The sequence below is a fragment of the Medicago sativa genome, chromosome 6 (genome assembly GCF_051527215.1).
Source record: "Medicago sativa cultivar Bolivia chromosome 6, Bolivia_mono, whole genome shotgun sequence".
Classification (NCBI taxonomy): domain Eukaryota; kingdom Viridiplantae; phylum Streptophyta; class Magnoliopsida; order Fabales; family Fabaceae; genus Medicago; species Medicago sativa.
The window spans coordinates 92028717-92051115 of record NC_140754.1 but is presented as its reverse complement, the minus strand read 5'-3'; the positions used below and the strand labels follow the sequence as shown (position 1 = coordinate 92051115).

Sequence of the window (22399 nt, the reverse complement as noted above, 5' to 3'; positions counted from 1 at the left end):
CTTTCCATTGGAACTCTATTGAGACCATGTTTCAAGAAATCAAGCAGAATTTTCTTAACTTTCAAAACATAATGAAAATACTTGTTACCTTAAAATGATGAAATGAGAAATAAGAGGGAAAAAACTAAGTAAGTAGGGCTATTAAGTGAGTTGTTGCCTTTTTTTGTTAATTATTTATTTATCTATTTTAATTTTTAATCAGAGAGTCTCTTAATCAATATGCCATTAAATGAGGTGAATTAGACCTTTCAACAAATTTTTTAAAAGTAGATAAAAATAAATAAAATCATCCATATGATCATATTCTTGTTGACTTGCCAGGTTCTCGCAAAAATAAGTTATCGACAAAATTGATAGATACTTCACACTAATAATCAAAATGGTTACTAAAAAAATATTTTTGTTATACAATATAGTCATAAATCAAAGCTAATTTTTATTAAGAAACTAAATTAGTTTTGAAATAAGTATTTGATGAATGATCAAGGTACTCTTGAAATAAGTATTTGCAAGCACTTTTTCAATCACTTGATTAGTTTTGTAATTGTTTAAAGGGAGCCCTTTAAATGATAAATAAGATAAGACAATGTACTCTTACCTTATCAATATATAATTATAATATGATAGAGGAAAAGAACAAAGGGCTTAATCAGTGGTTAGGATATGATAATCTTAAAATTCTATATCTTATAGAGCAAGTCTTGTAGGCTGAATATTTTATAGACAAAATCTCCACACATTATTCCTTGAATTCAGCATAATTAGATTGTGGTTGCAGTCACTAATTTCCTCTAATCAAGAACCACCTTTACTCACTTTATTTACACTTTTTTTTGCCAATTCAAAATTTGCACATAAATAACATTTTCTCTTTGAAATCACACATTCTTTTGTTTTCCTCTTTTGTTTCTACTCTCAACCAATAATACACAAAACCCTATCATGTTTCTTTTTTAAGAAAAAAAGAACTTTAAATCTTCTTGAAACTTGAATAAATATTGATACATGTTCTTTCTGTTTCCTTTGCCAAAATAATTTCCTATTTTCAACCAAAAACCATTTTGTTTTTTCTATTTACCTTAGAATTTTTTCCTTGCTTTCTTCATATCATGTCTTTGAGTCTTGAAAATCAACCTTGAATTTTGATTCTTTGTTTGTAATTATGTGCTCAGAAACAAGTACTCCGCCGCGTCTCTCTTTCTCTCATAATCTATCTGAGTTTCAACTTCAAAAAGATGTTACTTGCATAGAAACATTGTTATTAGACTCAAATTCTGATTTTGAGTTCAACACAAGTAACATTCTTGAGTTTGAATCATCTTCAGCTGATGAACTTTTCTCTAATGGTAAGATCCTTCCAAAACACACCCCTTTTGTGAAATCTAATCATACAAAATTTCCTCCGCGTCCATCGGCTTCAAATATTGACAAAATGAAGAAAGAAACTAATCCGCGGTGGATCTTGGCTCAGTCCGGAACAGAAACCGTTCGAGAGATTTTAAATGTGAGTACTAATAACGAGAAAAAACATCATTCCAAGTATTTTTGGGGATTTAGTAGAAGCAAAAGTCTCAACTGTGATACAAAGAAGAATTTGAGTTTTTCTTTACCTCCTTTGTATAGAAGTAACTCAACTGGTTCGGCGAAAAAAATGAGTTCAAACAAGCAGACATCATCCTCAACAACCAAAACATCATCATGGTCTAACATAAATTTGTATCCTATGCAAAAATCTAATTCAGGTAAGAGTTATGGAGGATCTTATGGAAATGGTCATTGGATTAGTCCTGTTCTAAATGTACCAACTCCTTGTGTTTCAAAGGGAAGTGCAAATTTCTTTAGGTTTGGTTCATTTTTAAGTATTGGAAAGGTTAAGAAGAGTAAGAAGTGATTTTGTTCATATGTATTACAATCACATATTATGTTCACCAAAAATAAAAAAATATCGTAACATGTTATAATATAATAGTTTCATCTTTCTTGTTATCATATTTATTTTTTGTTCTGATCAATAAAGTTAATTAGATTGGTATGTTATGATTATTTCATATATTCATCTTGGCTTGTTATAGGTTAGTTAGCATAGTAATAGGCTCGGTTTGGATAAACAATTTAACCAAGTGTTTATAGCATAATTTGTGTTGCCCTGACACTTTTGATTTGATTGAAGACGTTTCTTGGTGTCTGACATGTGTCGTGTCCGAAACTGACACGGCACAAAATTTGTGATTACATTGAATTACGTCAATTTCTTAAAAATTTATCGGTGTCGACGTGTCAATGTCGTGTCCGGTGTTCATGTCTCTCCTTCATAGAGCATAATTGTGAATGGTGTCCATGTCTATGCTTCATAGAGCATAATCGCTTATCATATAAGTATTTATGTAAAAACTATTTCTATAACTGAAAGATAAAAACTATGTAAAAATTGTTTTCATATAAACTATAAATTATTTTTATAAGCTATCTTGAAGAACTTATGAAAACAAACTAAAAACGGTTTATGGATATGTTATAAATTCTTTCCATTAACTTTCACAAACTTTCACAAACAGTCTCAGAGGTGTTTATGCCTGTAGATAAGTTAAAATAAATCAATTCAATCATACTATTGATTGATGAAGTTAATTAAGCATCTATATTAAGAAAATGAATAAGAAGAAATAGATTATATACATTCTGAATGACATGGTCTTAGGAGACAACAAAATGGAAATCCATGTTTGATGTTTTGTCCTATTTTGCATTATTTTTAGGACTCCTCATAATTATGGAACCTTGTGCCTTTTGGTGCTTGTTCAGATTAGTATAGGTTTATTTATGAATAATGTCCCATCTATTTAACTAACGTTTTGTCTTTAATTGTAAAATATGATAACTAGTATATGTTCTATAGAACAAAACAAAACCTTGATGGAAAATTCGTTATTTGATTTATTCAATTGGTACATATAGAACTTCAATTACATGACATGTTTGATTTGTTATTTCATGGTTGTTTTGTTTTCATACAATTATCCCTTCATTTCTCTAGTTGTTGAACTTTGACAAGTTATGTTTCACATGAACAATGTCAAAGTAAATTAAGTAATGATTAAGTTCCACTAATTCACTTTAATTATTTGTGATGGTATTCCACACGGTGTTTGAAATTATGTATCTTTTATTGTTGTTAGGTGTAACTTCTATTCTAAGTCAAGAATATTCTGTTATTATTTTTATCAAGAAACAAGTGAATTTTTGTGGTTACAAGGAAACTTTTCATATGAGAATATGATTTGTGTTTAGTTAACTTCAACCCTATGCTATAATATTCTCTTATGGGGTGTCTTTTATAAGAGAAACTTGCTATCAATAAAATCCATTCTTTTCAAATTTCAAAAAAATAAATTTATTTTCTCCATATATTTCCTCTTCCATTTATATAATTTATATATAATGGGATTAAACACATTTTTTATCACTATAAAATTAATAAATTTAATTTTATCTCCACGAAAATTTTATTCTTTTTTTGTATCTAAAGTTTAAATGTAGAAATTATATAACAATTATAAATATAGGAGATTATATGTATAATAAGAAACTTCTTAATAGAATATATATATATATATATATATATATATATATATATATAAATTATATATAAAAAAACTACTTTTTTAACGGAAACATGCTTTTTTTTTATTTACTCATGTACTATGTTGACAAATATAGTAATTAAAGACCAATAAATGTTTTATACAAATCAAAATTAATATTTTTTTTTTCAATTTTATAGGAATCAAAATACATTCAGTCCATCATTTATACAAAAGATTAATATAAAAAAAAAACTACTTTTTTAACGGAAACATGCTTTTTTTTTTATTTACTCATGTACTATGTTGACAAATATAGTAATTAAAGGCCAATAAATGTTTTATACAAATCAAAATTAATATTTTTTTTTCAATTTTATAGGAATCAAAATACATTCAGTCCATCATTTATACTATAACACTTTTTTTTTATAGGATTTTTTTTTTTGAAGAAGCTAAATTAACCCACCCAAATTGATCTCGGAAAGAATCGAACCTGAGACCTCGAAGAGGAGCACACTCCCAGGTCTCAAGCCAATACCACCAGGCCAACCCAAGTGGATTTTTTTTTAATAGGATTAAAGCAAGCAATAGTTTGGTTGCGGGATTTGGGTTTTTCTAGTGTGTCCATATAACTAGACTACAGCCTACTGATTGATGGAATCACTGGTAACTAACCCAATCTCCAATCCAAATTCGGTGCGTGTATGCTTGTAAAACTTCTGTACAAATTTTAAGGTAAGTTTTATTAAGAGACAAGTCAATGGTACTAATTATTTATTAGCAAACGCGTTATTATCTTTCATTAGTCACGAAGACTTTGATCATATATTTCATTTTGTATTAAAACTTCTTTAATGAACAAAATGAGTTAATTTTGTTTATTTAAAAAAAAAAAACTTTTCATTAACTTATGTGTTTAGTCTTTTCTTCTTCATAATGGGTGGAGTCTCAATTTAGCTCCAATAATTAGCAACATTATTGATCAAAATTGGGTTATTTTAATGGATTGTTTTTTTGGGTACATTTCAAAGAGTTTTGAAGACAATGTATTGAAGCACTTCTGATTTCATCACATAACCACCTTATCCTAAAGGGAAATATTAACGAGTGCCCCTGGGACACTTTTTAAGCACTTTAAGTGGTAAGTTTTAATGAAAAGTTGTGTATTGAATGCATTGAAAATTGTAATAGTTGACTTTTTAAAAGAATAATTTCTAATTTTAGGATGCTTAAAGAGTGCCCCGGGGGAACTCTTTAACAAGACCCTATCCTAAATAATGAGAGCTATTTTAGTTTAGTGAATAATAATTAATGTCCTTCCAAGCCAACACGAACTTTCAGTATAAGATTATAAATGATTAATTAAATCGTGAGGGAGGGAAAATTGAATGAGTGCACACAATTATATTTTGGTGGGCTGAAGAAGAAATTTTCATGTTGATTCCATAAAATTGGGTGACAAACATAATTAGGTTACTTTTCAGGGGAAAAGGTAATTCATCTGGTTGAGTTAAAATATTATAAGAGATAAAGAGTAAATGTTTAGGTTCGAACTCTAAAAAATTCATCAAATTTTGGCGTCTTGATGTCTGCTTTCAAATAATTTATGCGATTTGAATGTGCGTATTTTTACAAACATGAAATTGTTTTAGTAGCGAAGGCAGGAAGAAAGCAATGATTAACAACATCTAACAAACTTTTAATTGTAAAAAAAAAAACATCTAACAAACTCTTTTTAGAGAAATTATGATTAAGAATGCTAATTGAACTGATTCACACATTGATTTGAAAATTTTCATATATTGGATTGATTCAAACAAGAATGAAACTAGTTGGAATTTGAACTTTGATCTTTTAGCTCATTAACTTCTTAAACCCTTAGTTCAAAACTTATTTTCTATTTCTTTTTGCATTTGTAACCAAAAAAAAACTATAACTGCTCCTTCTTTCATGTACTGCATTCACTATAAATAACATTGAATTGACTATAAATATGTGAGAAATGTTAACAATATATACACTTTAAACATACTTTTTTTTTACCAACATGTTTAAGTGATAGATAGTTAGATCTTTTAACCATTTGATTTAGGGTTCGATCCTTGACCTATTCATATAGAAAAACATTTGTTGAAATAGATCAACTCGTTAAATGATCTCAGTTACCTCAAACAGATTAGTCTCTAGAATTGTGGACATAAAACAACTCCAGTTTACCAAAAAAATCAAACATACTTTTTATAATTATATTCACCATTGTAAAAACATGCTTTTATTTGTACAGAAGAAAAGCTTTTATAACCAATTTGTTTATTTTGAAAATCATTGAATTGTAAAAACTAATTTAATCACCTCACAAACTAAACATGTGTGTCGGTGAATGAATATGGAAGGATAGACCCAAAAAAACAACAACATTTTGTTATTTTCACAATTTTTTGCACAAAAATGAACTTATCAATAACACGTGGCAATTTAACAAATTATCAGCTGCCTCAAAAATAAAAAGAAATTAGAGAAAATCTTGTAAGGACACCCTTATTCTTTTTTTTTTTTGGTGGTAAGGACACCCTTATTCTGAAATGATAAACATTGAGAAAGTTGTAGAAGGTGGTTAAAGAATGAACTAGCTCTTTCCTTATATAGGCTCTTTGCTGAGTCAGCAAAGTTAGTTAAAGCTCCTTCATTATGTTTGGCTAACATCTCTAACTACACCGACACATACACGAATATAAGACACATACGAAGACCCATACTAATACTGACAGATATTAATAATAATAATTTAAAAAAAATATGTTTATTGAATGTAATTATGTGCCGCGCACCAATACATGGATCATCCATCACAAACACCTCAACCTGAAGTGTCGATGTTACATATGTATTTTCTTAAAATGAACAAATGAGTTTTATAATCCACCAAACAAGTCATTATCTTTCTCCTTGATCACGTCATTTGTGTGTGTGCCCATTTTATTTTATTTTTTGGAAACTTGATATCTAGTCCCAAGATCGATTAATTTGGAGGACCAATCACACGGTCCACTAGCGGTGATCCAATTAAAGTCAGAGCAAAATTTGATATGGACTAACAAAGATGAACTCGCTTGCCGGGATTGATTAGAATTGAACCGGAAACTGATAAAAAAAAAATCCTTTTTATGTAAAGAAAATCCTTGAATACAATGATGCAATTTTATTTAAAGATAAAACATTCGTTAGTACATAAACAATATAGCTTATGGAATTATTTTTGCTCTATTAGCCGAGATCATGTTTTCTTATAACAGATGTCAATGTCAGCGACATTCCCTCCTTAATGGTACCGAAGTGGAGTCCATTATCTTATAAGATAAGCACATGTAAGTGTTTTGGTAAGCATATAAAAATCATTTATGACATGTTCATAAACTATTTTGACTTATTTCAATAAACTCTTCATTATAGCTTATGAAAACAGCTTAAAGCTTACATGGAAATAGTTTAACCTTATTTCACCATTAGTTATAGAAATAACTTATTCATAAAAGTGTATTCAATAAGAACTTAATTAAACTTTTTTCAAAACATTCCTGCTGTACTTTTCTCTCAGAAAAGACAAATGGTAATCTGATTCAAGTCAAAGCAGTGAGTTCATGAGTGGTAACACTACAAGAGTAGGTACCTTCTGAACGAAGTTTGAACTATTTTCACTAGCAAAACAAACAAGGTCAACCAGGTATAAACAATTCAATAATGACTTTGCTTTTCAATATCAAAAAGTCAACCAATGTTACTATAACAAATTGCAACTAACTTTTCATTCATTTTGTTTATTTGTACTTTAGCTACATTTGACTTACGTTACATGGATAGAATGGAAAATTTAATTGCATAGTTGAAGAAGTTTTATATGACACTTTATCAATATTTTTCAATCTTCACACCTTGTAAAACCAATGCCATACATACTTTTACCATAATACATATTAATAGTGGAGTGAGAAATCTTAGCTTTATAAAGCCTACAGGAAAAAAAAAATCAATGAAGTTCATCACGAAATTATTCGCAATTCTGCTAAAAAAAATAACGAATTTGTTGCGTGATCAACGACCAACAACTTGATTGTTCACTAGTTACTACAATACACGAAAAATGATTGTTCACTTTCTTCAGTGAGCAACATAGGATTAAATAAACTACAGGACTATAACAATTTGATGGTGAATAGAATTATTTTGAATAAGTTGATCGATAGAATCTGTAAGCTACAACATTCAAATAACCAAATGCAAAAAATATCAAAATTTGATGATTATTGAGTTGATCTTTTGATTTACATATTGATGATTTGGAGATTACCATTATTTATGTGACATTGTCGAAGGAAGTCACCAAGAAAAACATTTGGGAACATCCATAATCCAGTTTTGTTTTTCATTTAAGCTCCTGCATAGCGTGTAACCACATATAAGTCATGAATTCTATCTATCACAAGCTCAATTCAAATTCAAAATCATGATAACTATAACTAACTACAAAGACAAAAAAATAACATAACATAATGTACAAACTTTACCTCATTCAGGAACTTCGGAAACTTTGTATGAATCTGCAGTAACCTCTGACAACCACATCCCAGGAAGAAGTGTCTGCAAAAAGAAATCCACAAACTAACTTCAGAACACAACTTTTGAGACATGATTCATACGAACAATTGTAAAATTCCAACAAATGAGACATGATTCATACGAACAATTGTAAAATTCCAACAAAGCTAGAAATGAAACCTATGATGATCGCTTCACTAATCATTTCATGTCGTGTTATCAAGCACAGAAAATATCATTTTGTTCAAATTTCGCTACGCTGATGCAGTATCGCCGTTATTTCCTATTTGACAATATTTTGTAAGAAATAATGTATCACAGAACAATAACAATTTGTTCAAATTCCACTACGCTATAGCTGCCATATGACAACACCTATTTCATGTCAAAAACAAAACCAACACAAAAAATACATCAACACAACTAATAGACTGTGCCATTTCATGCAGTGTTGTCAATCATGGTAAAATAAAAGTTTCTTCAAATATCTCTACGCTACAGTACTATATCGCTACTATTTTTCATTTAACAACACTTCGTACAAAATTGCGACGGAACAATAACGATTTGTTCAAATTCTGCTACGCTATACGTTTACATAGCCACTATTTGACAACACTTCATACAAATTAGTGCATCACAGAACGATAACGATTTGTTCAGATTATTCAAACTCTGATACCCTATAACATTTTAAAGCTAATACACCAATACAACAAAATCAAACAAAAATTACACAGATTTGATTTTGACAATTCAAACAGTAACTTAGTAACTAACATTCAATTGTGTCAAAATAGTGTATTGCAGTACAATAACGATTTGTTCAAAACTCCGCTACGTTAAAGCACCTCCATAGTCGAAACTTGACAACATTGATTTCATGTCAAAAACCAAAAAACAATACACCAACACAACAAAATCAAACAAAAAACACACAAACATATAATTTCAAAGTATTGTCAATCATGGAAAATAAAAATTTGTCCAAATATCTCTAAGCTAGAGTGCTATAGCGCCACTATTTTCTATTTGATAACATTGTACAAAACAACAGAAGGAATAATAACAATTTGTTCAAATTCTGCTACGCTATCGCGCCACTATTTCACAAGACACCACTGATCTCAATCTCATGTAAACAAAAACAAAACAAAGAAACACAAACACAACAAAATCAAACCAAAAAATAAAAAAGAGCAAAAATTTGATTTTGAAAATGAAAACAGTAAAGTGAGTTAGCAACTAACATTCAATTGTCTCTGAACAATCCTAGATCTCTTTTTAGGCCTTCTAGGTGGTCTAGTCCCAACCAAAGCCCAAAAATCTTCTTCAACCTCTTCCTTAGAAAGAGAAACAGAAAATTTAACTTTTTCATTCTCATTCACCATCTTCTTCTTCTTCATCATCAAAGGTGAAGAAGAAGGTGAAGAACACCCCACATCAAAAAACCTCCTCCCTTCATCTTTCACCACCGGTACCGACGACGGCATCGTCGGTACCAGTGGTGCTTTACATGCAGCTCTTCTTGTTCTCAAATTCCAAGGCCTAACAGCATTAGAATCACCATTGGCAACAACATCATTGGCAACAACATTGTTACCAACATGACCAACATGAGCATTAACATTTGTAACATCATTAACAGCACCATTTTCTTCAAAGATTGAAACTTTAAGCTTTTTGGCAGCGATTTTGAGATCACCCATGATTCTTTGACGAACAACATCAATGGATTCATTGTTTTTGAGAGAAGGGTTGTTGGAATTGTTTTCATTGACACATCTTAGTGTTCTTTGGTTACCCCATTTCAAACATGGGAATGAAAAGTTGTGTAGTGGTTTTGATCTTTCTGGTTCCATAGTTTATCGTTTTCTTCACTGAAAGAAGAGAAAAAAAAAATCAAATTTTTTTGTGAGTTTTTGTGTGATGAAGATGTGAAATGAAGAAAGGTTGAATTTTGGAGTTTTGATTTGGTTAATGTAACAATGAGAATGACAGAGACAGGAACACACAAACAAGAGACAATATCTAGAGAGAGAGAGAGAGAGAGAGAGAGAGGGAGTTTGTGAGATCGGTTTAACAACGTTCGGCTAAATATTTGCTGTTATTTTATTTCATTGATTTACACGTTTTTTTTTTTATCATTTTCTATTTTTTTTTTCTTATTTTGGACTGTACATCACAATTTACTTGTGGCCCAAGTATGTAACAAAAATAATAATTTTAGGTTTTAACACCGATTCTTAGAGGAAAATGACTCTGGTAATCTAAAATTCGGTAAGGAGTAAATAAAGTCGGATTGAAGATTGTTTTATTTAGGGATCGAACTCGTGTTTTCTTGAACAATTCGTCTTTGGTGAAACTCATATATAACTTGCATCAGATTGTTTAGTTTAATAGCTTATATTTTCAGAAGAAAGATAAACTAGTCCATACATTAATTTGACATTTTAAAAGGTTTTAAACATATCACGAATTATATTTTTATGAAAGAACATTTTATATGGTTCTAAACATGCTTGCCAAATGTTATTTAAAAATTTAAAAGATTTAAGATAGTTTACCAAATTTAAATTTAACAAGGATTAAAACTTCATGCTGAAATTTTTGTTAGGGATTAAAACATATCAAAATATAGGGCGAAGAAATGGTGTCAAAGACAAAGAAGACTTTTTCTTCTTTTATTTTTCTGAATGACAAATGTTAGTGTTTTTATTGAACTCAAACTCTACCACTCCTTTGATCTTAACTCAAATCAGTTGAGCTACACAATCCTCCAAATGCCAATGAAGACTTTAAATAACACTTACAAGATATTTATATTTACCTCTTTCCAAGAGCATTTGCGGAGCTTGAACTCAGACGGGAACTTTGATCGGGAATAACTGATTGTAAAAAATTATTATTGTTTTGTGAATATTAATTGTAAAAATATGCTTGTTTTTCATGGTAATTTGGTCAAAGGAATTCATGGTAATTTGGTCAAAGGAAACATGCAGAAAAGAAATGAAAACTATGAATTCTCTTTCCATTTTCTATTTTACCATTATGTGAAATGTGGTCCCTGCTCAGATTTTGTGCATCTTTTTCGTAGGTTTTGTGTATTGAGTGATTAATCAACTTGCATTTGCTTGATTGTAATTTTTTTGATAATAGTCATTTTAGTCTCCATAACGAGTGGATATAAAAGTCTCTCAATGTATCGAAATTTCAAAATAGTCTTTGATTATACACTATGTTAGTTAAATAGTCTCTTACGTTTAAATGTTTCGTTAATATTGTCATATTAATTCTTCAATATACTTGTTCATTATTATATTAAACCCGATAAGTTTTACTTATTGTCATTCAACCCCTATATGAAAAGAGTTAATGTCGATATTAAGGGTTATTTTAATGTCATATGTTATTTTGACTAACTAAGTGCACAATTGAATGCTATTTTAAAATTTTGATAGATTGAAAGACAAGGTTATGCATTCAATGTTTTTTTAACTTGACAAAAACAGTATACATTTTTTCTATAATAAAATAGGACACATTTTTTTTTCTAAGAAAAAAGTACAGATAATACATTATTTAAAAGTACAGATAATACATTATTTAAAAATAAAATTTGGTTTGGAATAATTGAGATGTTTACTTCACAGCCCTAAACAAAGTTTTTTATTTTTCACAAAAATCATTTAGAGTTAAACACTTGTACTTCTAGAAACTAAGTATGAAACACATTGCTTAACTATAGTTAATTAATAGAAAGAAAAAAAATTTGAAGGAAACTATAGTTAATTAATCATAACCATCAAATCATTAATAGTATTGAACTTTTCCCTCATTTTTTTTAATAATATGTCAAAATTAAACACATTTAAAGATTTAAATTTACATGAATTTTTTTTTTTGTTAAACAAAAGTGCTTGTTTATTTAGATCTATCACCACAATTCAAACTCAAAACATTATCATATATGAACTCTGTCATTCAAACTTTACTAAAGTTCATTACTCTATCAGTGTATAGCATCTATCTATATAGACAGAAGTTACAACAATTACATAACCGTGCTTAAAATGACAGTGTTATAAATAATGGATGCTCCTTAAAATCACTAGGAAAAAAAAATCTCATAAGGCTCAGTAGCTTATGTAACTCGATGAATCTCTTCCCACCCAAAATGTGTGAAGCAACAATAGTGCCAACTTTGAGGGAACTCTAACAAGGGAGAAAAAAAGAGGAGTGGCTAAAACATCTATTGCAAAAAGAGTGGGAAATTTGATCTATACATGAGAACTGTGGTACTTTTTTTTTAGGAAGAGAACTATGGTACTTGTTTGCTGCTTCTATCTCATAAGAGGCCTACGTGGAAGTGACTCACTCATATTATCTCATAACAGGTTCTTGGAAGGGAAAAAATTGGATTGCCTATACAAGTATAGTCGTGTTTGTTTCCGCATTCGTTGTGTCCCGCAATATGTCCACTTGAATGTCCAATTTGTTGCTTCGATAGAATCGAGCTAAGCTGGCATTGGACACAAGAAAAACACATTCATGCGGATCCAAACACACGCTATATACAAACTCTTTTTACTTAAAAGAAAAACGCATCAAGGGCAGCTGGAATTTGTTGTCTCGCTTTTGATCACACGGGTATTGTATGAGCCACAAAATCCACATTTATGATATAACCAGTGGAATTGTGAAGTTCCCTTTCGATCACAGTCATGACAGAGTATGTCCTGCATTTGCAATAGGAAAATGAATGTCACTGGTAAATATGACACCAATAGATATATTTAGCTCCCCTAAACAAAAATTATATATGTTTAGCTGGTCCTTAGTAACATTAATAACTGATGGGTGAAAACAACGGTTTTGTATCATGGATTTGTGGAAACAGAAAAATTGGTGCAACTTCAAATTTAAAGTATAGATGCTGATTTGTTGTTAAATATATCGATTTAACTAGGTCAAAATTTAATGTCTTCCAACTCAAAACATACACTGTCCAACCTTGGATGAAAAGTATATGATAATTTGTGAAAAATTTTGTATGTTGAAAACAAATGGTATTCAACATAATAAAATTCCCCCTACTTATACCAAATGAGATTAAAAAAAAAAGTCACGTTAGATTGGATCTTTAGGCACGACATTTATATAATTGTTATTATTTTGATGACAAAAGAATTCATAAGAAAAGAAAAAATGGACAATACAACTAGGTATGAGGAGAGGGAAAAGGAAACCTAAATTGCCTAAAACACAAACCATGAAACACAAGATTAATAACAAATTCTTTGCAGGACAATTATATGGTCACATAACATTAACGAATGAAAGGAATAAAATGAAAAGTAATTTAACAGGGACCATGTGAATATTAAAGACAGGCGGAAGTAATACCTGAGTGCGGTCCTTGTACTCTTCAGGTAGCTGCTCAGCAGCCAGCAATGCATCAAGCATACCAAAGTAAACCTAGGTAGGTAGAGAAATAGCTAAGTCTCTGTTGTATGTCATGAAATATAAGCATACCTATAATCTATTTCTACTTGAAAAAAGCATCCGTATGCTTCAATATGTTGTAGTTTCTACTTTCATAATTATTATGCCAATATCCAATCAAGATTAAACCCGGACCTCCAATAAAATGAACCATCCAAATCACAGCTTACAAGAAAGGAGAAAGAAAGAACATAAAGTTAAACAAATTTTGACTGTGTAGTTTATCTCGTTATTTAATCAGACATGACTGAAAAATTTAGGCATTGAAATTTAACAGGGCCATCATAATTACATCACTTATCTCAAATTCCAACAACATGCAAACACATGAATAGGATTGTAAAGGATCAATAAATATGTAGAATTGTATGCCTAGCAACAGTACAACTTCAGACTATAGAAGAATTTTGTTCTTACCGCCATATCTCCCAATGACTTGCTGCAGATTGGGCATGTGTAGTGACTGCAAGCGTAGGCCTAACAATTTAAAACAAAGCATGAGATTAAATGCAAAACATTCTATGATTACTCTGTTTGAAGGAAAAGAATGAAAATAAATGTGAAATGGCTCAATTGCAGATTTCTTTTTTCTTGGTCTGGGTGGGTGGCTAAACCCTAAAAGGGGCGTGACATACCTGAAAGCAAGATGAATGCATGTAATGCCCACAAACTAGAGCTCTGACAGTTGCACTTGATGTGAACAAGTCGTCACAACAAATTGGGCAGTTCATTTCTAAGCCTTTCTCTCGGCACTTGTGAGACACTGATTTGATCCCCACACAACAATTGCATTTCATACAATGAAAGTAATCTATGCCAAGCCCTTGTCCAACACGGCATATGTTGCAGAACGGGCAATGGTAAACATTCCTGAGGAACAACGATGCCATGTTAAAAGCCAAAAGGTACGATGGAAAAATAAACTAATGAATTTACAAACTTGACAGATTAATAATCAATCAGACCATAGATGGAATATGCTTCCAAATATTTCTAGCAAAGAAAATCATATAACATCAAAGATACAAAATTACTGAGATAAAGAGGAAAACAGTAATAAAGAGAATCCTTAATCCTCTCCTAAACAAAATAATATAACTTGAAACACCCAAGAAAAAAATGATTCCCAAACATTCAACATATAATTCAGTAAAACCACATTAAAAAGGCATTGTCCATCACACTAACTAGATGCCAACTGGCTACTCATATCAACTATTGCCCACCACTTTTCGAAGAAAGAGATGAGTTTTTCAGCTTAGAGTACAAATCAAGCCTTGCATTCACCACTATAGATTGGCATTGAGTGTAAACTTAGATTGTAATCTTCATCCGCAAGCATATTAATAGAGTAATAAGAAATTGAAAGCTATAATAAGTTTGTAACCTTTTGCCTGGGTTATGTTTTTCTAGAAAGAAGGAAATATTATCAAAAGGGTTTCTTATGTAACAAAACGTGGTTTGAATGGTAGTCTTATATATTCTAAAGTAAGAACCAAAATTACCTTTCATCATCAAAAAATTTGCAAATGTTACAGTAGTACTTTGCCATTGAAAGTCCATTACATGAAGGCGTCATGCATATGGGTCCAACTGGCTGTATAGTTAGGCAGGCCATGCACATCATTTCTGTTGTTGCTTTTCTGCAATTATCAAGCATATAATTAGAAGAAATAAATATCATTATAAAGTATTAAGAAATCTAGAAAAAAATATTACCTATCCATTGAGTGATCGGTTGAATTGTTGTCATGACAAAATCTGCATGTAAATAACTTCCCACAACAAGCAGCTCGAACTTTGCAATTTCTCTTATAGTGCTCACAACCAAATACTTTTTTCTCTGGGTCCCGAAATGAAGGTGCGCACCCTTCTATTTGTTTATTAGATGATTCTCCAGATTGAGAGTTAGGTAACTTCTGTTGGGCAGCTATCCAGCGACTACAATGAACAAAGAACTAATGAAAAAGAGCTTGAAGACAATAGGTTAAACTTCTATCAAATGAACATGCATTAATTACATCATAATTATATAAAAGGAGAGAATTATGGAAACTGGAATCAACCTTGTCATGAGATTCTGCACCAGGTATGCCTTTCTCCTTGGATCAAGGGTTGAATCACGATAAACCTTCCGGATTTCAGACACAATTTCATTCTCATTCATCCGGAATATGTCTTTCCAACCCGGCTTAAACATCTGATCATTCAGGTTCAAGCTTTCTTGATATTCAGCACCTATACAAAACCATAACAATCAATATTTTTAATTTTTCCACCATACAATTTTCACAACATGAAACAAGGGCAAAGCATATTAGAGACCTCTTTGAGAAGTGCTATGTTCTGATGTTTCTGTCTGTGATGTAGATCCTGGACTCTCTATCAAGCTTTCATTTAGCCATTCGTTGAACATTGTATTCTTAGTTGCTTGTTTCCATGTGTCCATCATTTGGTTCTGTTCATCTTGTGTAAGTGCTGAAGTCACCCATGGTAACATTGACTGGAGAACTTCTGCCCCGGTAGTACCAATTATCCGGCCCACTATCTTGTCTTGTTCTTCCACAGTGAAATGTTTTCCAAACAATGGCCAGAGTTCGAGCTCTTCCCTAAAAATATGCTGATCCAGGGTCACTCGTATAGATTTACACATCCCTTGTAGCTTAGTTGCAAGCTCATTATACTTTCTGATATCATCACTATCATTGACATCAGATATTCCCAAATTACGTTCACTTAAATCCTCTGACAAATGGGAACGCTGCAATGCTTCATGAAGGACAGAAAGCTCAGAAAGAACACAAGAAATATCTTCAAATAACTTTTCTTCCGCCTTATGATCCAGCGTGTATGAATGGCTCACATTATGAAGTGTCTCTTTGGATTCCAATGCAGGAAAAACAATGTCATCTTCAGCATTACTATGAGCTCTGTATAAACCCCACAAAAGGCGAAATCTTCCAGTAAATTGCCGAATAGTTGCTTCATCGCCATCACAAAGCTTTCCAGATTCAACATCTAAATACTCCAAATCTATGCGTATAGCTTTATGGAATTTAAATATGGTATCAATTGGTCTTTCTGCAGAGCCAACATCACATGAGCTGCTGTCTGTTTCCCATATGAAAAGACTGGAATTAATAGATGGGGCGGAAGAAGTGAAGTTCCGTAAGGACTTGGCTGCAGAAAGTGAACTCAGCCCCAAATTGTTACTGTTGACCCCTAACGCTGGCACACAACAAGACCGGGCACCACAACATGGTTTCAGGGCCGATTCATTTTCTGGTGTTTTTGAGACATCTCCATTTTTTTGCAACTCTAATATGCTTCGCTTGACTGATCTTTGGGTCCCATCTGATTCAGCTAATACTAAGCAATCTTTACCAGACAATGCAGAAGCACAAGGACACGAAGACCGGACTATTTTTTTAGCAGGACAGAAACGTGATGCACTTGAAGACAAGCACCGACCATTTTTACGAGCCTTGCAAGCCCAACCAGAGAAGAGTGTGACTAAAGCAGAATCCATTGCTGGAGCTGGAACAGATACGCAGTTTGTCAGATAAAGAAGATGCAAAAATATATTTCTTTTAGTGAGAAGTAAATCAAAATAGATATAGAACCTGCCGATTGTATGTTTTTCAGAAATATCTCTGCTTCATCTTCGGTTAATGATCCAACAAACCATGGTAGGACACGCTCAATCAATTTCAGAGGCATCATACACAAGCTTTTATACACTAGTTCACGTTGCCTTTGGAGGCTAAAGTGCTTCCGTGCAAGTGGAAGAACCTACAGATGTGAGATATTACCCATGTTAAAAACAGATCAAAGGGCAGATTGGCGTCGCAACTAGCTGAGCAAGTGGAACACACTATTACAACAAATCTGTCTGGAACGAAACTGGGCAGTTTCTTAAAAGTAGTTACACGATTATTAAATGAAATAACTGACAGGAAATTGAGAGCCAGCCCTCTCCCTAACCAACCAGTTCTTTAATCTCAAAGTAGTTACACAATTATTTATAGTTACACATTTTCTGTCTCATCAGGCCCAATTGTATTGATGGGCTTTCTCGTAGAATAGGTCCTCGCAGTAGGGGGTCCATTGCTAACAATTTCTTGTCAAACTCTTGCCATAATATTGAACTACAGATTAAGGAAATATTATGGAAATGACAGAAGAATTACCTGAACTTCTTCATTATGGAAATGCTTCTGTATGGTTTCCATTATATGATCAGCTTGTGAGCACAACATGGAATAAAGTTCAACTTCTGAACTAGATGTTGCTTCTTCACTTACAATTCTTTCAATCAAAGATCGGAAGTCATTAAATTGGCTTTCTTCTTCAGCATGCTCCTGAAAGAAAGAAAAATCCCCATCTACTGCTGGAAAAATAACCTTGTCCTCAGCAATACTGCATTTATAGAAATAGTTAATTAAACATTCCTTGCCGTGCATTTCTAATACTTCGTAAGAAAATAAGTAGAGGACGGAATTTGAGAAAGTAGTTCACTTTTTTTAAATTATCATTTTGTCGCTCTATTAAGTATAGGATACTATAATTAAAGATCACGAGAAGAGTCTTTAGCAAGAGAGTATCATAAGCATTCCATGACATTCTATTTCTTAACCATTTCCTGTAATTTTCACAATAAAAACATTAACATACACAAGATAGCTATATCACACGTCAATCTTTTATAAGAACCATTTTGTACTATAGGAGTATGGTAAAAATGAACAGAGGAAAAGTAACAAGCAAATTAGGTTGAAAAACAAACAAAAGAGATAGACTCTCAGAAATTTAAAAGCAAATGTTTCATTGAAGGAACATAAGATGATTCCACCAGACATAGAATTGCATAAACAAGTGAAGGTGATGATACCTGTGAAATATGAAAACTTCGGCGATGAATTGCAACCTTTCATTAAAAGCGGACAGATTAGTATAATCTCCAGAGTGTTGTATCTTTCTGGTCTCTGCTGCTATCTCATTTAACTCTTTTTTTATAGCATTATGCCAGAGCAATATTTCATCTATCGGATGTGAACCCATTGTATCCGGAACTTCTAGAAGAGATGCAGAATATTTTCTTTTCCCACATACAGTGGACTCACATGCACATGTTACTTTCCCGTTCTGATGGGCTAAAGGACTAGGACTACATTGAACCTGAGAATGATCTAAACAATTTTCAACCATTTTAGCACTACTTCGTCCTTCCATCCAGGTAAAAATAACCTTCAATAAACAAGAATATAATCAGATACATTACCATGACAAATCAAATGTATACAAATTCTATTGCAACCCATGAAGTGGCATTAAAAAAAAGAAAGAAAAGAAAAATGGTCTAAAGCAGAATTCAAAACCACACCTTTTGAAGAAGCTTTTCCTCAGGCACTATCTTGCTTAAGCACTTCCGCAAATCCTGAGATTCATCAGGTGATATTGATGTTGAAAGCCATGGTAGAAATTCTGCCATCATATTCACTGGAATACTGCAAAGAAACTGCCAAACTAAAGATGCTTGCTCCTCCACAGAGAACTTCTCAATAAGCAGCGGAAAAACCTGATATCATCCAATAAATAAAAATATCAGACAAACATAACCAGAAAAATAATAGTTTCAGCCATTTAAAATTAAGGGCTCAGTCACCAAAACAAATTATTTAGTTGATCGCTTTGTAAAGAGATACATGTATTGTGTGAATTCCCTTAAGGGAGAGTGTCATGAACATATATGTAAGCATCTCACAAAGGTTAATTCTTTGAAATTTCTGGTTGATAACCCCGGCCACTCATGCACAATTTTCATAGTATTATCGTAAACATGCACAAATTTATATGCTTTGTTTTTCTTCTAGAGGATACTCTCTCGTCAACCATAGAAAACCGAGGCTCAGTCCAAATTCTGCTACATGAAAAGCCAATTTCTTGTTTTGGAAAGATAATAGTAAGTTTTAATACTTACTTTGTAAACTTCTACCATACCAGCAAGTGAAAGTTTACATGAGAAATCAACAACTCCGTAATCGTTAAATTTAAAGACAGCATCTGATATCTCTAATAAATGTTATATTACCGTGGCTGAACCAATAGTTGAAGAACATGTGTTGGGTCATAACAAGAATATTTGAGCATCAAGTATGCAAAGTATATTACACATCAACAGCGGAAAATATAATTTCTGCAATAACCATCCAGCAAATAGTACTTTAGCTAGTAAGATGGGAAATTTTTTTCTCTATTCTGTTATCTCAAACTTCGCATTTATCTTTTTGCAATAGTTCAATTGGATGGAAATCAAGGAAAGATATATCGAATAAACTTACTTGCTGCTGCTCCTTAGCCATGTGTTGACTAACAGATGTCTGCAGAGCTCCTGTGCAGGATGCTAACTCCCTTCGGAAACTTTCATCATTGTCACCGGAAGAGTTTAAAAGCTCAAATAAATGGTCAAAGAGGTTGCTTTCCCCTTTGTGTTCAAGAGAATATGTTTGTGCTACGTTCTTCACACGCCTATCCAGAGCTGGAAAAATCACCTGTATTCCAGAACAGATTCCCCAATTAAGCATAGCAGAAAAGCAAGTAACATAAAGCCAAGTCATCATAGATCGATCAGTCATTTCACATCAACTAAAAATGGAATGAATTATGTGACAGCTCATGTTTGCTAACTACATTTAGTAACCTTCGTAAAAAAGCCCAATTTAGCAATAAATCAAAATAGAATCGGATTTTGTTGGAATAAGAATACAGTCAATTTAATTGTAGCTAAGCAGTGACAGCACTGCAAAATCACTACATGTATGTTTGGTTACCCTTTAGAAAAGCCAAAATTGATTCTAGAGGTGTAGAATTGATTTTGACATGTTTGGTTGCTCACGAGTAAAAAAAGATAATTGCCCCAGAACTGATTCTAACTTGAAGCTAAAAATTGGAGCTTTTGATTCTAGAATTGATTTATACACTCAAATTTATTGATCAACTCATTTTTACATTAATATATCCAAACATAAATGATTTTACCTTCAACACACTTTTAGACCTTTTAGTCAGAATCAATTTTACAAAATCAATTTCTGGCACTGCATAACCAAACATACATGCATAGTTCAACAACTACAGCGGTATAGATGGGGAAAAAACACCAGCAGGAAAGGAATATCACATTCGAATCCTATAATTATGCAGTGTCATTTCAAAGTTACCAGTCTATACTCAAATGAAATATACCACAAAATATTCCAATTTTAAAATATTTTAACACTGAAACTTAACTAAGTTCTTCCCGAAACTAAATTGCTAAAATTATCAAGTCTTCATTTTTCTACATTTCAACAAGTCTTCATTTTTCTACATCAACAAAAGAATAGCACAAAATGTTCCAATTTCAAAATATTTTAGTTATGAAGCACAAACACAACAGACACCAGACCACGACACTGACATTGATAATAATTTGAAAAAATGACATAATTCAATGCAATCACATGTGTCAGTGACACATAGAATGATCAGAAGTCTGTCTCGGTGCTACAGAGTATTTTACCACTTCAACTTATCCAACATCTTCCACAAACTAAATTGCTAAAACTATCAAACAAATAAAAATCATGAATCAAAAAACCATAGAAATCTTCATTTTTCAACATAAACAAAACACAGTTCCACAATTCAACAAGAACAAAAAAATATTCACAAAAATAAAATAAAATAATCAAAAAATGAACCTCATCTTCAGCATTGGAATGATGTCTATACATCGATCTAAGAAAATGATACCGTTCAGATAACGGTCCAATATCGAAACAATTTCCAGTAGCAAAATCCAAAGCTAATCGATGCAACGCATCGAGTTCGTTCCCAATCGCTTTTTGAAAGAACGAGAAAATCAAAATTGGCGATTCCGTTAAAGAGGAACGGTTGAATCCACCGCCACCATTGGAAGAAGAAGGATGAACAAGATTCGTCAGAACCGCCACTCCTCCGCCGTCTAAGTGCTGCTGTTGCGGGATTAACGGCGTCGCCATCCTCTCTCTCTCTCTCTCTCTCTCTCTCTCTCTCTCTCTCTCTTCTTTTTTTCGTTTTCGAATTTTCTCAGCGAATTTTCTCGGTGAATTTTCCCGGAAAATTTTCTCTTTCTAGGTTTTGAGTCTTCGTTGTTGTTGTAACTGTTTGTAAGATTTTTGTTTTCGTGAATTATTATTTTTTTTTGTAAAAATTAATTTTGTGAGAAGAGAAAATAAATTTTAAGTTTGCAAAAAGACAACCTGCGAGCGAGTGAGCGAAGATCATGATGATGTTTATATACATGTGAAACTGCCACGTGGATAGTATTGCCAAGTAGGATTATTGTGTCATATATAAATATTTTTTTAAAATAAATGATATATTTTGGGGTAATGTGATTGGGATGTGGAGTTTGTTTTTCTCTTACAGTTGGGATATAGAATTTGGATTAAAGAAGTGAATAATATTAATTTTTTTCAAGCCAAATAGAAAATATAATAAATAAAAAAAACATATGCAAAGATCGGGAGCATCGGACCTGACCCAGGAATAACTCAATCGGGAATATATCCAGCGGCGAAGCTAGGAAAAAATTTATGCAGGAGCAAACTATAAAAAAAATAATTTAAAACCAATATATTAATTTTAAAGATAAAATATATTTTTAGTCCTATAAATTATAATTTTTTAGGTTT

General features: G+C 31.9%; 3 protein-coding genes across 4 annotated transcripts; 1 reads left to right on the top strand and 2 right to left on the bottom strand.

Moving 5' to 3' along the window:
- Positions 1–734: 734 nt before the first annotated feature.
- Positions 735–1989, top strand: LOC146918237 (uncharacterized). The gene has a single exon (XM_085719868.1). It carries the CDS (start codon positions 1163–1165, stop codon positions 1889–1891), a length of 729 nt encoding a protein of 242 aa, XP_085575994.1. The 5' UTR covers positions 735–1162; the 3' UTR covers positions 1892–1989.
- A 5672-nt stretch (positions 1990–7661) lies between these two features.
- LOC146918236 (DUF1639 family protein, putative (DUF1639)) lies at positions 7662–10264 on the bottom strand. Its single transcript, XM_085719867.1, has 3 exons — positions 9428–10264; positions 8147–8219; positions 7662–8016 (listed from the first exon to the last, which is right to left on the bottom strand). The coding sequence occupies exons 1-2, from the start codon at positions 10037–10039 to the stop codon at positions 8148–8150; spliced, it is 684 nt and encodes a 227-aa protein (XP_085575993.1). The 5' UTR covers positions 10040–10264; the 3' UTR covers positions 7662–8016; position 8147.
- Positions 10265–12123: 1859 nt separating this feature from the next.
- LOC146918235 (zinc finger protein BRUTUS-like) lies at positions 12124–21972 on the bottom strand. Of its 2 annotated transcripts, XM_085719866.1 has the most exons (15): positions 21425–21972; positions 20024–20233; positions 19774–19878; positions 19066–19260; positions 18574–18929; positions 17873–18101; positions 17306–17474; positions 16008–17219; positions 15749–15920; positions 15402–15623; positions 15188–15325; positions 14318–14552; positions 14100–14159; positions 13584–13655; positions 12124–12916 (listed from the first exon to the last, which is right to left on the bottom strand). In XM_085719866.1, the coding sequence occupies exons 4-15, from the start codon at positions 19174–19176 to the stop codon at positions 12785–12787; spliced, it is 3108 nt and encodes a 1035-aa protein (XP_085575992.1). In that variant the 5' UTR covers positions 19177–19260; positions 19774–19878; positions 20024–20233; positions 21425–21972; the 3' UTR covers positions 12124–12784. The 2 variants fall into 2 exon arrangements, with proteins under 2 accessions (XP_085575992.1, XP_085575991.1); XM_085719865.1 differs by lacking the exon at positions 19774–19878.
- Between the last annotated feature and the right edge of the window lie 427 nt (positions 21973–22399).

What these genes read in the sequence shown, in the direction of transcription:
- LOC146918237 (XM_085719868.1), top strand. Translation starts at nt 1,163, where the DNA reads ATGTGCTCAGAAACAAGTACTCCGCCGCGTCTCTCTTTCTCTCATAAT.
- LOC146918235 (XM_085719865.1), bottom strand. Translation starts at nt 21,724, where the DNA reads ATGGCGACGCCGTTAATCCCGCAACAGCAGCACTTAGACGGCGGAGGA. An exon ending in TGGCTAAGGAGCAGCAGCAA is followed by an intron (nt 19,261 to 20,023) that starts GTAAGTTTATTC and finishes GGATGATATCAG; the next exon opens with GTTTTTCCGCTGCTTATTGA. An exon ending in AGTCATTGGGAGATATGGCG is followed by an intron (nt 13,656 to 14,099) that starts GTAAGAACAAAA and finishes CTACCTACCTAG; the next exon opens with GTTTACTTTGGTATGCTTGA.
- LOC146918236 (XM_085719867.1), bottom strand. Translation starts at nt 10,039, where the DNA reads ATGGAACCAGAAAGATCAAAACCACTACACAACTTTTCATTCCCATGT. An exon ending in TTGTTCAGAGACAATTGAAT is followed by an intron (nt 8,220 to 9,427) that starts GTTAGTTGCTAA and finishes TTCTTTTTGCAG; the next exon opens with ACACTTCTTCCTGGGATGTG.